Genomic DNA, 15534 nt, shown 5'->3' on the forward strand with positions numbered 1-15534 from the left:
AAGGGCTTAGTGCATAGTGTAACACCTAGCCAATGTAATAACTGCCTAATAACTATAACCAGGTTAGTTATTGTTTTTTCTGTACATTTACTAGGTTCTATCTGTGTGCCTCGTATTGTCCTGGGCAATGAGGATATAAAGACGAAAAAGACACAGTCCTTGTCCTCAGGGATCTCATAATCTAGTAATATGGAACAACTTATACATAGAAAAATTAACATAACAACATAATACAAGAACCATTAACCTTGGCTACTTTTTGGGTGTTGAGGGACATTTTGTTTCCACTTAAGATCTTTCATATTGTGAACATATATTACTTTTATAATAAAAACTAATGACAACTGCAATACACTCTAAAAGGTGCTGCATTTCAAATATGTATTCAGTGCTATAAGAACAGGAAAGCAGGGGGCACCTGGGTGGCTCCGTCAGTTAAGAGTCTGACTTCAGCTTAGGTCATGATTTCACAGTTGGTGGGTCCAAACCTTGCTCTGGACCATGTGCTGATAGCTCAGAACCTGGAGCCTAGTTTGGATTCTGTGTCCCCCTCTCTCTCTGCTTCTTCCCCACTCATGCTATCTCTGTATCTCTCAAAAATAAACATTAAAAATGAAAATTAAAATAATAATAATAAAAAGAACAGGAAAGCAGAAGGAAAAACTATCTGTTTAGGAAGCTCTTGCATCTTAGACTTTTCATCTTCATCAGACTGTACCCAGAGTCTACTAAGGTACACATCTTTTTAGAAAGCCTGGCCAAAATAATGTGGCAATTAGGTGCTATTATATAGGCTGAAGACTGTATAGCTGTCTCTGACACAGCCATCTTGGCCTCCTGAGATTTTGCATTTTATAAGACTACCTCTGTTTTTGACTGGTGTTGAGTAGGTTGAAAGTAGGACTTTTTTTTCTTTTAAGTTTACTTATTTATTTAGAGAGAGAGCATACAAACATGCAGGAGGAGCAGAGAGGGAGAGAGAAGATCCCAAGCAGGCTCCATGCTGTCAGCACAGAGCCCGATGTGGTGCTCAAACTCATGAACCACAAGATTGTGACCTAAACTGAAACCAGGAGTCAATCACTTAACTGACTGAGCCTTCTGGGTGCCCCAGTGGTAGAAGGACTTTTAAACATCATAACAGGAGACTACTACCCTTTGCTATGAAAGTTAGAGTTGCCAGATTCATTTCTGTTCATCTTATACAAGACCATGAGACAACCTTAGGAGTGACTGAAGGCTAGCCTGAAATGGGCCCTAGGCTTCGTGAACTTTAAAGAGGAAAGACTCTGAAAGCCCCCTGGAGTTTTGGTAAGCCACTCCTTCCGCAACCCTAAACAGTTAGAAGCTTTTTGAGAATGCTAGAATCATCCTGCATAGTCTAAGCTCCTGTAGCTTCTTAGGCCTGTCCACCATGTAGTTCAGGGTAGAGAATCCTGGTTTGTTTTCAAGTTGATTGTCTACTTAGACCTAACATTAGGATTTCTCATAGTTTGTTACTTGCTTTTAAGTGAATTTATCAACATTCAAGTTTATAAGTTTCTACTATTGCTCAACCCATTTAAGGAAAGAGTCGTCCAAAAGATCAGTAATGTTCCTTAATGCCAAATGTTCACTTTTCTTATAGTGTTATCAAACTAAAGTAAAATTGTATATAATTTTTTTCTTATCTGTTTTCTTAGCTTTCAAAGCAATTTGTGTTTAAAATGAAAAATGAATAGGCTTCTTGCCATAATTTAGTTGTGGTGAATTGTTTGGCTGTAACTTTAGTGGTGATGGAGACCAGATTCGTGAGCTGTGGGATCTGTTCTGTTTGGATCTGACAGCTGGCTGCGTTAAATATCTTGGAGCTTTTTACTTCATATGGGGGTAGGAGGTCAGGAGGGTAGGAGCAGCAGTGGAAGAAAGCAACCCACTTGATTTAATATGCTGCATTTGTTTACTGCTTCCAATAATAACATTGTGCAGCTGTTTGAACAGCTGCCTTTTGATTTCCTTTTGTTTACTGTTTAGGTTTATTAAGCTTGTCTTTGATACCTGCTTACTGTCTGCCCTTTAACTAGCATTTCTTCTTTATTAAATATATTTTTTAATGTGTACCAGTTTCTTTCAGCCTAGGCATGCTTTGATGGTTTAACACAGTCATTTTACTAAAAGAAGGAATTTTAATTCTGTCGGTCATACTGAAGATGGCTTATTTTGCTTTCTTATTGTCCCTTAGCTTTATTATTTTTAGTGAAATGTTTTTATAATTTGGTAAATAAATTACCTTAGAAATTAGTCATAATTTTCTGTTGAGTCACCACTTATGTTAATTTACTAAATCTGCTAACTTGTAGCTTAATCTGCATACTCCAAAATAGTAAAAAAAAAAAAAAAGTCAGGTTAATTGTAAAGTATGTGAATTTTGTTTTATTTAGTTTCTGTGAACAGATTGGATACCTGGAAGGCACATACACACAAACACACATAGCAAAAAGATAAATCTTGTATTTATTTGTCAGTTTTCTTCTTTAGTCTATTCAGGCAGACTTAACTGCAAATTTATTCAGTATCATGGGAATTTTGTTCTCTTTTTACAGGTGAGAGACTTGTCCATTGCTTATATGCTGGTGACATTAACCTACCTCTATATTGGAGTCCTGGTTTTTGCTTCATTTCCTTCACCACCATTAACGAAAGATTGCATAGAGCAGGTAAGGCACTAGGTACCCTCTCTTTGTGATTGTTTATACATTCATATCTGCAAAGCAGGCAGGGTGAGACAGTAGCAAGATATAATACCAGACAGACCTGGGTTTGAATACCATCTCTACTATTTACTGTACATGTGAGAATTTAGGCACCTTCCCTATCCTTTCCGAACTTCAGTTTTCTATCTCATGAAGCAGTATAATACATACACCATAGATTTTTAAAGAGATTCTTGAGAAAGCATACTGTATGCTGGCCTCTTTTGGCACTCAAATAGATGATTCCTATTGTGTGCATACTATTATTATTGTTTGGAAAACTGTTACTAGTGCTATTCATGAATTTATAAAACCTCCACTGAGAATACATTCAATCTCCTTATTTTGCAAAGCCCAGATCTGGAAATGTCCTGGATAATCTGATGTCTTTGCTCATCAGTCCCCAATAATAGGTCTAACACTCATTTTGTACTGCATGGCAGCCAGTAAAACAAAGAAAGACTATTTAACCATTAAAAAGAGAGGGAAAGACAGAATGAATAAAAGGAAAAAATTACAAAAAAGTTGCTATAAGTAATACTTTATTTGATTTGGCCTATCATAAATTTAGGAATAGTATAGTTTCTAGTTTAATGTGACTGACTGACAGATTTCTCACAAAAATAGCATTTTACAGATGGCTTTTTTCTAGTCTCCAATTCCTCCAATAAGAAATTCCTCCAATAAGAGTGTTGTGGAATATACAGTGTGATTTATTATGGATGAATTATAAGAGTTATTTCAGCATAATAACATTAATAATGTTCTCATCTTTATAAGAGAAATAAGTTTGAGTTATTACTGTTATGATAGCTTGAAATGTTCTTCTCTTGATTTCCTTGATTCCAGAAGTTCTTTGGCAGGAAGATGCTTGCTGAAAATTCCCCCAATGTGAACAATCCCATATAAAGGCCACTCCCTTGGGAATAGGAATAGCTATGGTATTCTTATTTGAAAATTAAAAAAAAAAAAATTCTGATTAACTTTTTTTTAGATGCCAAACTAAAATGGATAAAATCATGAAAGGAAATAAAAATAAATCCTTCTTTTAGTTATAGCCTGCAAATAGTAATGATACAAGGTGATCCAGAGCGAAGGGGAAGGTTTCTTTGTCATTTGTTTTAATGTCAAATCAATTGAAGACTGATACTTTTGTAAAACTGAATAAAAATGCGGCAATGTCAAATTTGTATCAAAGTTTCTAAACACTTATTTCAATTTCTGTACTTGGTTCATCGAAGAATAATAGTTAATGTAAACAGTTTGTGGATGAGCAAACCACAATTTGAGTTGCACATATGTTCCAAAAAAACCACACGTTCCGTTATATAAATTTGTATATACTGAATTGATTTTTAACATTACTTCATTATCTTTCTTGGATTAGAATTTTTTAGACAACTTCCCTAGCAGTGACATCCTGTCCTTCATTGCAAGGATATTCCTGCTGTTCCAGATGATGACTGTATACCCACTCCTAGGCTATTTGGCTCGGGTTCAGCTATTGGGCCATGTCTTCGGTGACATTTATCCTAGGTAAGGGCTCCTCTTCTCTTGGCCAGCAAGATGTGCCAAGCAACAAATGACTGTGCAAACAGGTCAGTTTAAAATGTGACTGATCCTTTTGCTATAAAAATTTGCCTAATGAAAATGGTTACTAAAGATAGGTCACTGGTGTTCTTTTCCCTGAAGAGCTTTAAAATTAGAAGCTACTTCCTTGTCCAGATTGATTTAAAGATAATCCCCTCGGGGCGCCTGGGTGGCTCAGTCAGTTAAGCATCTGACTTCAGCTCAGGTCATGATCTCAAGGTTCGTGAGTTTGAGCCCCACATCAGGCTCTGTGCTGACAGCTCGGAGCCTGGAGCCTGCTTCTGATTCTGTGTCTCCCTCTCTCTCTCTCTGCCCTTCCCCCACTCACACTCTGTCTCTCTCTCTCAAAAATAAATAAACATCAAAAAAAAATTTTTTTAATAAATAAATAAATAAAGATAATCCCCTCTAGTTTAGTTATATTAGCTCTGATATCAGTTATGTTTATCTTACGTTTTAGCTGCCAATTTATTTACACATTGCCAGGAAGTTAATAGTATATAGTACCTGTATTGGCAATGTATGGCTAATGAGAAGCAACTCTTTTATTTTAGTTATTGATTATTAATATTTACTCATATATTTATTAACATTCATGCATTAAAAAATTTTTTTTAATGTTTATTCTTGAGACAGAGAGAGAGAGAGAGACGGAGCATGAGCCAGGGAGGGGCAGAGAGAGAGGGAGACACAGAGTACGAAGCAGCCTCCAGGCCCTGAGATGTTAGCACAGAACCCGACACAGGGCTCAAACTCATGCATGAACCGTGAGATCGTGACCTGAGCTAAAGTCGGATGCTCAAACGACTGAGCCACCAGGTGCCCCTAACATTCATGCATTTTTACATAAATCATAATTGTTTAGAATTGAAGGTGAGATATATAACAAGTTTAAATTCGTATTTGTTCCTGTAACTACTGCTATAGTTTTCAGTCTCTTATTGGTGATAGAGCAGTTTTGAGTCCTTTTGAAAATCTGTTCAAAGCTAATCACCCTCATCCAAGAGAAATTTTCATAAATTGCTTCAGTGTTTCCCTAGAACTTCATGCTGGGTTCCTGGTTAAGTCCTGCTAACATTAAGTTTTAGTATAGATTCATCCTCTTAAAAAGTACCTAGTCCTAACCTATTTTACTTGAAATAAATGGTCTTAAATGAAGAAAACTTTCATACAAAAAATTTTGTAATTACATTTACAGTAACCAGCTAAAACAAGTCTTCATCAGTTCTTCTCCAAAGTGAACTAATGCAGTATTTTCCCTCATTAACTAAATAATTAATATAAATATGTTTGTTTAAAAATAAAAAATCTATGAAAGCAAAAGTCCAGAGGTACCAGGTCTCTAGCATTGATAGTAGCAACAGCTACAGTTCTAACATTGCTCATCTTGAAGGTTGGATTTCAGTACATACAAGACTCCTATTGTGTTTATACCCTGTGTTGTATTTACATTCACCAGAATAAAATAAATACGATGAAGACATAGATGAAAAAAATTCTAGGTAAATGAATTATTCCTGTTTTCTGCCATTATTTTGCATAATGGTGGCTATTAGAATGTTTTTTCTTCTTGGAAATAGTCTGAAATTTCCCTTTCATGTTCACATTGCATTTCTTTCTCTACCACCAGGAACACACTACCATTTATCCTGCAGTTACAAGTCCTCTACAGACTGCATGATTCAGAGCATACTTTTTTGAGCTCAGTACCTCCTTTATACTCTTAAAGTTTATTGAGAACCCCCAGGAACTTTATTTACCTTTTGTGAGTTATATCTATCAATATTTAACATATGAAAAATTAAAACTGAAAATTTTTAAATATTAATGAATTTATTCAAAAAACATTAGTAGGGTGCCTGGGTGATTCAGTCGGTTGAGCATCCAGCTTCGGCTCAGGTTATGATCTCATACTCCGTGAATTTGAGCCCCACGTCGGGCTCTGTGCTGACAGCTCAGATCCTGGAGCCTGCTTCAGATTCTGTGTCTCCCTCTCTCTACCTCTACACCCCTCAAAAGTAAATAAGCATTAAATAAAATATTTTTAAAAAGCAATAATATAAAACTATTACTTGTTTTAAAATAACATATTTATGAAAAATAATTGTTTCCCAAAAAACTTTTATTTTACATTTTCCAAACTTTTTAAAGTTTTATTTATTTAAGTAATTTCTACACCCCACATGCGGCTTGAATTCACAAGCCTGAGACCAAGAGTCACATGCTCTTCCAACTAAGCCAGCAAGACACCCCACATTTTCAAAACTCTGATTTGCTAGAAGATAATTGGATTCTCCTACCTTCTGCATTCAGTCTGTTAAAATATGTTGTTTTCATTAAAATCTATGAAGAAAATCTAGCCTCACATAGACATGTTGTTGGAAAAGCAGTCTTTTAATAGCCTTTTCAGACTATTGTGGATATTCTTCTTTGATACTTTGCCAAATTTTAACAAGTGGTAGTTTCCTATAAGTTAGTCAAATCAGAAATTCAGTTATATTAAAACCCATTGGTCTGTCTTACACTTTGGATCCTTTACCCGTGATGTTTTTGTAACATCATGTTTAGTCACCTGGAAAATATCATTTCACTGATTTCTGCAGATCTTCCAAATGTTGACACACTTCCTTATAATATCAAAACCCACTTTCGTAATATTGCCACCAATTTCATTATAAATCTCTTTAAATATTGAAAAACTGTCAAACTGAAGGTGGCAAGTACAAGCTGTCCAAAATTCTAATTTTTACTTGAAAGCTCAAACTTTATCATTGACAACACATACACATGTTTTCCTTGAAGTGACAAGATCATAAGCTTTCGTTTTTAAGAAAATGTCCGTCGGGGCGCCTGGGTGGCTCAGTCGGTTAAGCGGCCGACTTCGGCTCAGGTCATGATCTCACAGTCCGTGAGTTCAAGCCCTGTGTCAGGCTCTGTGCTGACCGCTCAGAGCCTGGAGCCTGTTTCTGATTCTGTGTCTCCCTCTCTCTCTGACCCTCCTCCATTCATGCTCTGCCTCTCTCTGTCTCAAAAATAAATAAACGTCAAAAAAAAAATTTAAAAAAAGAAAAAGAAAATGTCTAATATCCGAGTCTGAAGAACCACAGTTTGTTTGCCTTTCAAATAAAAATAGCATTCCTTGGAAAAAACGGCTAGGTTGCTCTCCAGCTCAGTTGCACAAGTACTTTTCCTCAAGACAACCATTATACCTCACCGTGCAGCAGATAAGCTGTATTATGTACTTCCTGTTTAATCACACAGAATAGCAAAAAGGTGTGTGTCCAAAACATGAAAGTTAATAAAACTAATAACTTTTACTTTTTTATGAAGGATTTGTTTGAGAGTGTTTTGCAATAAAGCATACAGTATAGAATACAAAATGGTGCCACTGTCTATCCATGCTAAGGGGCCAGCAGTTTTACCTACAATTGCTTTTGCAAAGCAAGTAATGCCTTTTATGATTTGAAATTAATTTTTACCTCAGTGACTTCCTGAAAAGGTATTGGGAACTTCCCTGGGGTTTGTGGTTACACTCAGAACCACTTCTTTGGAAAATACACAACGTTGTTTCCTTTTATAACACAGAAATAACAAAAGAGCCATTGTCTCAAAGCTCTGGAGCAATTTTTAAAGTTGGAGTTTCTAGATAAATAATAAGATCTGGAAGCCTGAATATCTTTGTAATTCATGAGGATGTAGGACTAACTGCTTATTTGTATAAATATTTTTCCTTATTCTCTATAATCTTTATTGGGTTTTAATTAACTTCTGATAACCTGGGCTCACAAGGTTGCTTTAAGGTATAAATTTGGCTTTTAAGAATCAACTTTTTGGGAAATGGAGTTATTTCTTGAGCATCAAATTTTATGTCCATTCTTTTTCTTTTTCTTTTTCTTTCTTTATTTATTTTGAGAGAGAGTGAGAGAGAGCACATGCATGGGAGGGACAGAGAAAAAGGGAGAGAGAGAATCCCAAGCAGGCTCCACGCTGTTAGCACAAACCTGATGTGGGGCTTGAACTCAAGAACTGTGAGATCATCACCTAAGCCAAAATCAAGAGTTGGATGCTTAACCAACTGGGCTATCCAGGCACCCCTACATTATTTTTCTATTCATTATTTCTATTCACTGAATGTCTTTAAGTGACTGAACCTGAAGGATGAAAACCTGCCCATTTTGCCTTTTCCCTTAAAGTAAATAAATACTTTACAGAAAAACACATAGAAAGTTTGTTAAATACAGAAAAGGGGCAAAATTACTCCAAATCCCAAATCATAACACAATTATTACTGCCTTTTTAGTATATTTCCTTCTGATATCTTTTCAAATGTTTTCAGATTTTCTGTAGTAAAAATCTAGCTAGCTTTTTTCCAAGTTGTCTAGATGACTTTTTACCATCTAGGTAACAATGATAAGTTATTTTGAATACTTTTTAATATATCCCATCAGTTAAATTATTACCTTGCTGTATATCTAGGATACTTCTGGTTTTGCCACAAATATCTTGAAGTTAATGGCTTTTTTCATATTTTTGTTTATTAAGAAATTCCAAATGCAATTATAGACCAAAGGGTGTGAACTCTGATACACACTAGTTTGTTCTGGCAAATCTTAGCCTATTCATATATTTACACAAAAGGACCAAGGTCACTGTCCCGTCACTATCATTGAGTACTATCATTGCCTTCAATTTTTGCTGCAATTTTATTGTCAAGTTTAAGACATTTTCATTTTAAAAATATTAGTAATGAATTTTATTCTCATATTAATGGTTATAATTTGCCTGTTTTTATTTTTATCTTTTCTTCCAAACTCCTCAACTTCTAGCATTTTCCACGTGCTGATTCTTAATCTAATTATTGTGGGAGCTGGAGTAATCATGGCCTGTTTCTACCCAAACATAGGAGGAATCATAAGGTACAGCCTATAAGGAAACTCTGTCCCTTCATATATTGGCCTTTATTTTTATGGTTTTCCTGTTGATATTGTCATTGTTGTTGTTAATTTAATTATATGAAATTATTGTATTTAAAACTGGTAACATTCAAATGTAGTTCTCTGCTGTCAAAGTGCTCATTATCTTCCATCACTGCTTCTTCCTGATTCTAGAAGTCCTGTTATCCCTTGGGCATCTTTCCCCTTCTCTTTTTCTTTTATACCTTTTTCTCTTTATACAAGATAAAAAAATTTTTATATAAAATCTGTAACTTCTTGGAGTACCTGAAGATCTCTAGTATGTTAAGGCTGTGTTCTAAGTTTTTAAATCCATTCTACTCAAGAACGTGTTTCACTGTGAGTTGCAGTCAGAGAGTAAGAGTTGAGATGGGAGTTTAGATCCCATATGGCTCTACTTAATATATTTTCTCTAAAAATGTTGTGATGGGTTGAATAGATGGGGAGTGAAGTTGTGACCTCAAATTCTCATGGAATACTGGGCTGATTTCTCTTCCTTGACTATAGAAAGCAGGGCTGAGTCACTTTTTTAAAGACCCTTACCTAAGAAAGTAGCAAGAATCAGGAGAGAGCATTGGCCTGATGCTTATTGAATATAATGGATTTTCAAGTTTCTGTTAAGCTAAGGATAGGGTAAAGAAGAAGAAAGTGCGGATCTGACAGTCTTTTGTTGAGGTATTTTTGTTACTATCTTTGATAATTATGCTGAACACCACAGAGATACTCATCTGTTCTCCTTCTCAAGCAGATGCTAGCAGTCCTTCAAAGACTCAGAATGCATAATTAGTTTATAAAAGATCAAAGATAGGAAGCCTGTCTCCAGATGTTTCTGAGGAAGCAGCCACAAACATGGAGACATAGAAGAACTATGGAGATTGGAGAGATGCATAAAAAACTCTGTCAAGCAGATGCTATAAAGATGAACAGGAAATAATATTTTATATTAGCTTAGCAAGTAAAATGTTTTCAACTGACATGCATTATGTCTACAACACTTGAATCAAAAATAATTTTGTTGCCTTATTAGACTAAAGAGGGTTTAAATGGTACTATATTTACCTTAATTGTAAATCAGCAAAAACAAAATGCAAGATTAATATTAATCCAAAAAGTTTTTATTTCACAGGTATTCAGGAGCAGCATGTGGCCTGGCCTTTGTATTCATATACCCATCTCTCACCTATATAATTTCCCTCCACCAAGAAGACCGTCTGACATGGCCGAAATTAATCTTTCACGTTTTCATCATCATTTTGGGCCTGGCTAATTTGATTGTTCAGTTTTTTATGTGAAATACTCAATGTTTTCTCAAGATCTTTTGTGGTATTTTCAACTTTGACAACAATTCCACATAAATTCACTTGTAAATGGTGTTATTGCTGTAATTCTAAATGTTTTCCTAAGATAATTTGGGGGGAAAAAAGGGAAATGGAGGTCCATTAATAAGTTATTTTGATTAGAGTGGAAAAGGGGGCAATGATCTTTATCTCTTTTCATATTCACCACCTCCTCATTCTCACTGTCTTTTCTGAGTAGAAGCGTAAGCCCTTAGGAAAAATCACGCTGGTTTTTGCTTTTACAGTTTTAAGGTGCATAAGTTTATTTTGACTACAGTAAAGATTCTCAGGGTGTCACAGCAACTATTGCCAGATGCTATTTCTGTTTTATGTTTGAATGTATTCACTTTCATTTTATTACTTGCTAGATCATTTCTGCAGTTTGTCCAAACATTTACTGTTTGGGACAGTAAACCAAATACCTCATTTTTAAAAAGAAATTTCCATGGCATCAGTGTTAATAGAGTGAACTCGTAACTGCATCCTTAATCTCTGTTTAAAAGAGAGAAAGAATGTCAGTATAGGCTCTGTGGTCATGAAATTTACACAAAATAAAAGAACTGGGAGAGTTTATTGCTGTCTGACTCCTTTTGTTTCTAATCTAGTACCAGTGACTTAGGTCAGAATTCTAGTTCCCCCAGCCACATTTTGCATAGGAACCAGTATGGTTGTCTCCATCAACCCAAGAGGACTCTTACTTTTTAGACTTCTGAGCATTGCATAGGATGTCATGACAGGACCAATGGGGAAGAATATAGGAAACCTGGCAAAGAATGTCAGGTGCATGAGTCCTTATAAGAGAGAAAGGAAATGGAGAAGGGACTGGAAAAGTGAGGCTTCCTTCCTAGTGTGTTGGGGATTAATCCAGGAAACAATTAATTCTGTTTGAGGTAAGACTTCCAAGAACTGGTTCCCCAACCACTCCACTGCTTACTTCTTAAATGGCAGAGAAGAGGTTAAATCCCTGAATCTGAGAAAAGGATTAGGGAGTCCGAATTTTTTTTAAAAAATTTTTAATGTTTATTTATTTTTTGAGAAAAAGAGACACAGAGTATGAATGGGGAAGGGTCAGAGAGATAGGAGGACACAGAATCTGAAGCAGGTTCCTGGCTCTGAGCTGTCAGCACGGAGTCCAATGCAGGGCTCAAACTCACAAAGGGTGAGATCAGACCTGAGCCAAAGTCAAATGCTCAACTCACTGAGCTGCCCAGGTGCCCCCTCCTTTTTTTAAAATTCAATTAGTTAACATACAGTGTAGTCTTGTCTTCAGGAGCAGGGCCCAGTAATTCATCTCTTACATATGACACTCACTGCCCATCCCCACAATGCCCTCCTTAATGCCCATCACCCATTCAACCCATCCTCCCACCCACCTCCCCTCCAGCCACCCTCAGTTTGTTCTCTGTATTCAGGAGTCTCTTATGGTTTGCCTCCCTCTCTGTTTCTATCTTATTTTTTCTTCCCTTCCCCTATGTTCATCTGTTGTGTTTCTCAAATTTCACATAGGAGTGAATCATATGTTATCTGTCTTTCCCTGACTGACTTATTTCGCTTAGCAAAATATACTCTAGTTCCATCCATGTTGTTGCAAATGGAAAGATCTCATTCTTTTTCATGGCCAAGTAGTATTCCATTGTATATAGGTACCACATCATCTTCCCCTATTCATCAGTCAATGGACATTTGGGCTGTTTCCATAGTTTGGCTATTGATAGTGCTGCTGTAAACATTGGGGCACATGTGCTCCTTCAAATCAGCATTTTTGTATCCTTTGGATAAATATCTTGTAGTGCAATTGATGGATCATAGGGTAGTTCTATTTTTAATTTTTTGAGGAAACTCCATACTGTTTTCCAGAGTGGCTGCACAGGTTTGCATTCCCACCAACAGTGCCAGAGTTTCCCTTTTCTCCACATCCTCACCAAAATCTGTTGTGTCCTGAGTTGTTAATTTTAGTCACACTGACTGGTGTAAGGTGGTATCTCTTTGTGGTTTTGATTTGTATTTCCCTGATGATGAGTGATGTTGGATATCTTTTCCTGTGTCTGTTAGCCATTTGGATATCTTCTTTGGAAAAGTGCCTATTCATGTCTTCTGCCCATTTCTTCGCTGGAGTTTTTTGTTTTTTTTGTTTTTTTTGTTTTTTTTTGGGTGTTGAGGTTGGTAAGTTCTTTATAGATTTCAGATACTAATCCTTTATTCAAGATGTCATTTGCAAATATCTTCCCTTCTGTCGGTGCCTTTTAGTTTTGTTGATTGTTTCCTTTGCTGTACAGAGGCTTTTTATCTTTATGAGATCCCAATAACTCATTTTTGCTTTTGTTTCCCTCGCCGCTGGAGACATGTCAAGAAGTTGCTGCAGCCTAGGTCAAAGAGGTTGCTGCCTGTTTTCTCCTGTAGGATTTTGATAGTTTCCTATCTCACATTTAGGTCTTTCATGCATTTTGAATTGTTTTTTGTATGGTGTAAGAAAGTGGTCCAGTTTCACTCTTCTGCATGTCGCTGTCCAGTTCTCCCAGCACCATTTGCTGAAGAGACTGTCTTTTTTCCATTGGATACTCTTTCCTGCTTTGTCAAAGACTAGTTGGCCATATCTTTGTGGGTCCATTTCTGGGTTCTGTATTGTGTTCCATTGATTTATGTGTCTGTTTTTGTGCCAATACCATACTGTCTTGATGATTTCAGCTTTGTAATACAGCTTAAAGTCTGGAATTATGCCTCCAGCTTTGGTTTTCTTTTTCAACATGACTTTGGCTATTCAGGGTCTTTTCTGGTTCCATACAAATGTTAGGATTGTTTTTCTAGCTCTGTGAAGAATGCTGGTGTTATTTTGATAGGGATTGCATTGAATGTGTAGATTGCTGTAGGTAGTGTCAACATTTTAACAATAGTCTTCCAATTAATGAGCATGGAATTTTTTTCCATATCTTTGTGTCTTCTTCAACTTCTTTCATAAGCTTTCTATAGTTTTCAGCATACAGATCTTTTACCTCTTTTTACCTGGGTTTTATCCTAGGTTTCTTATGAGTTTTGGTGCAATTGTAAATGGGATTGATTCCTTGATATCTCTTCTGCTCCATTATTGTTGTATAGAAATGCAACTGATTTCTGTATATTGATTTTATATCCTGCAACTTTGCTGGATTCATATATAAACTCTGGCAGTCTTTTTGTGGAGTCTTTCAGATGTTCCATGTAGAGTATCGTGTCATCTCCAAAGAATGAAAGTTTGACATCTTCCTTGCCAGTTTAGAGGCCTTTTACTTCTTTTTGTTGTCTGATTACTAAGGCTAGGACGTCCAACACTATGTTGAATAACAGTGGTGAGAGTGGACATCCCTGTCATGTTCCTGACCATAGGGGAAAAGGTCTCAGTTTTTCCCTGCTGAGGATGATATTAGCAGTGGGTCTTTCATATATGGCCTATATGATCTTGAGGTATGTTCCTTGTATTCCTACTTTCTTGAGGATTTTTATCAAGAAAGGATGTTGTATTTTGTCAGATGTTTTTTCTGCATCTATTGACAGGATCTTATGGTTCTTATCCTTTCTTTTTTTAATGTGGTGTATCATGTTTATTGATTTGCAAATGTTGAACCAGCCCCACAGCCCAGTAGTAAATCCCACTTGATAATGGTGAATAATTCTTTTCATATACTGTTGAATTCAATTTGCTAGTATCTTGTTGAGTTTTGCATCCATGTTCATCAGGGATCTTAGCCTATAATTCTCCTTTTTAATGGGGTCTTTGTCTGGTTTTGGAATCAAGGTAATGCTCGCTTCAGAGAATGAGTTTGGAAGTTTTCCTTCCATTTCTATTTTTTTGGAAAGGTTTGAGGAAAATAGGTATTTAACTCATCTTTAAATGTCTGGTAGAATTCCCCTGGGAAGCTATCTGGCCCAGGACTCTTACTCGTGGGGAGATTTTTTGATAACTGATTCAATTTCTTTGCTGGTTATGGGCCTGTTTAAATTTTCTTCTTTCTTTTTTTTTTAAATGTTTGTTTTATTTTTGAGAGAGAAAGAGAGATACAGCATGAGTGGGGGAGGGGCAGAGAGAGAAGAAGACACAGAATTTGAAGCAGGCTCCAGGCTCGGAGTTGTCAGCACAGAGCCCGATGTGGGGCTCGGACCCATGAACTGCAAGATCATGACCTGAGCTGAAGTCGGACGCCCAACTCACTGAGTCACCCAGGCACCCCTCAAATTTTCTTTCTTTCTGTTTAAGTTTTAGTAGTGTGTGAGTGTCTAGGAATTTGTCCATTTTTTCCAGATTGTCCAGTTTGTTGGCATATAATTTTTCATAGTATTCTCTTGTAATTGTTTGTATTTGTATGGTAATTGTTGTGATCTCTCCTCTTTCATTTATGATTTTATCTATTTTGGTCCTCCCTTTTTTCTTTTTGAGAAGTGTGGCCCGGGTTTTATCAATTTTGTTTATTCTTTCAAAAAACCAGTTCTTAGATTCATTGGTCTATTCTATTGGTTTGTTTGTTAGTTTTTGGATTCTATATCATTTATTTCTGCTTTAATCTTTATTATTTCCCTTCTTCTACTGGCTTATTTGCTGCTCATTTTCTAGCTTCTTTAGGTATAAAGTTAGATTGTGTATTTGGAACCTTTCTTACTTTCTTAAGATAGGTCTGAATTGCAATGTATTTTCCTCTTAGGATCACATTTGCTGCATCCCAAAGGGTCTGGACTTTTGTCTTTTTATTTTCATTTGCTTCCATTAATTTCTTCTTTAATTTCCTGGTTAACTCATTCATTCTTTAGTAGGATATTCTTTAACCTCCATGTATTTGAGGGCTTTCCAAATTTTTTCTTGTGGTTGATTTCAAGTTTCATAGTATTGTGATCTAAAAATATGTGTGGTATGATCTCAATCTTTTTGTAGCTATTAAGGGCTGATTTGTGACCCAA

At 36.1% G+C, this 15534-nt stretch overlaps 1 protein-coding gene across 7 annotated transcripts in view; it reads left to right on the plus strand.

Moving 5' to 3' along the window:
- The window catches only part of SLC38A9 (solute carrier family 38 member 9), an 84768-nt gene extending 73586 nt beyond the window's left edge, over positions 1 to 11182 (plus strand). For 6 of the 7 annotated variants that reach the window (XM_058732378.1, XM_058732415.1, XM_058732388.1 and 3 more), the window contains 4 exons: positions 2583 to 2696; positions 4120 to 4268; positions 9149 to 9238; positions 10401 to 11182. In XM_058732378.1, the coding sequence (XP_058588361.1) occupies positions 2583 to 2696; positions 4120 to 4268; positions 9149 to 9238; positions 10401 to 10566 (519 nt within the window). In that variant the 3' untranslated portion in view covers positions 10567 to 11182. Of the gene's footprint in view, positions 1 to 2582; positions 2697 to 4119; positions 4331 to 9148; positions 9239 to 10400 lie in introns of those variants that run through there. The other variant, XR_009262447.1, reaches the window with a different exon arrangement.
- The last annotated feature ends 4352 nt before the right edge of the window (positions 11183 to 15534 follow it).

Source organism: Neofelis nebulosa, chromosome 1 (genome assembly GCF_028018385.1).
Source record: "Neofelis nebulosa isolate mNeoNeb1 chromosome 1, mNeoNeb1.pri, whole genome shotgun sequence".
In the NCBI taxonomy this organism is placed as follows: Eukaryota; Metazoa; Chordata; class Mammalia; order Carnivora; family Felidae; genus Neofelis; species Neofelis nebulosa.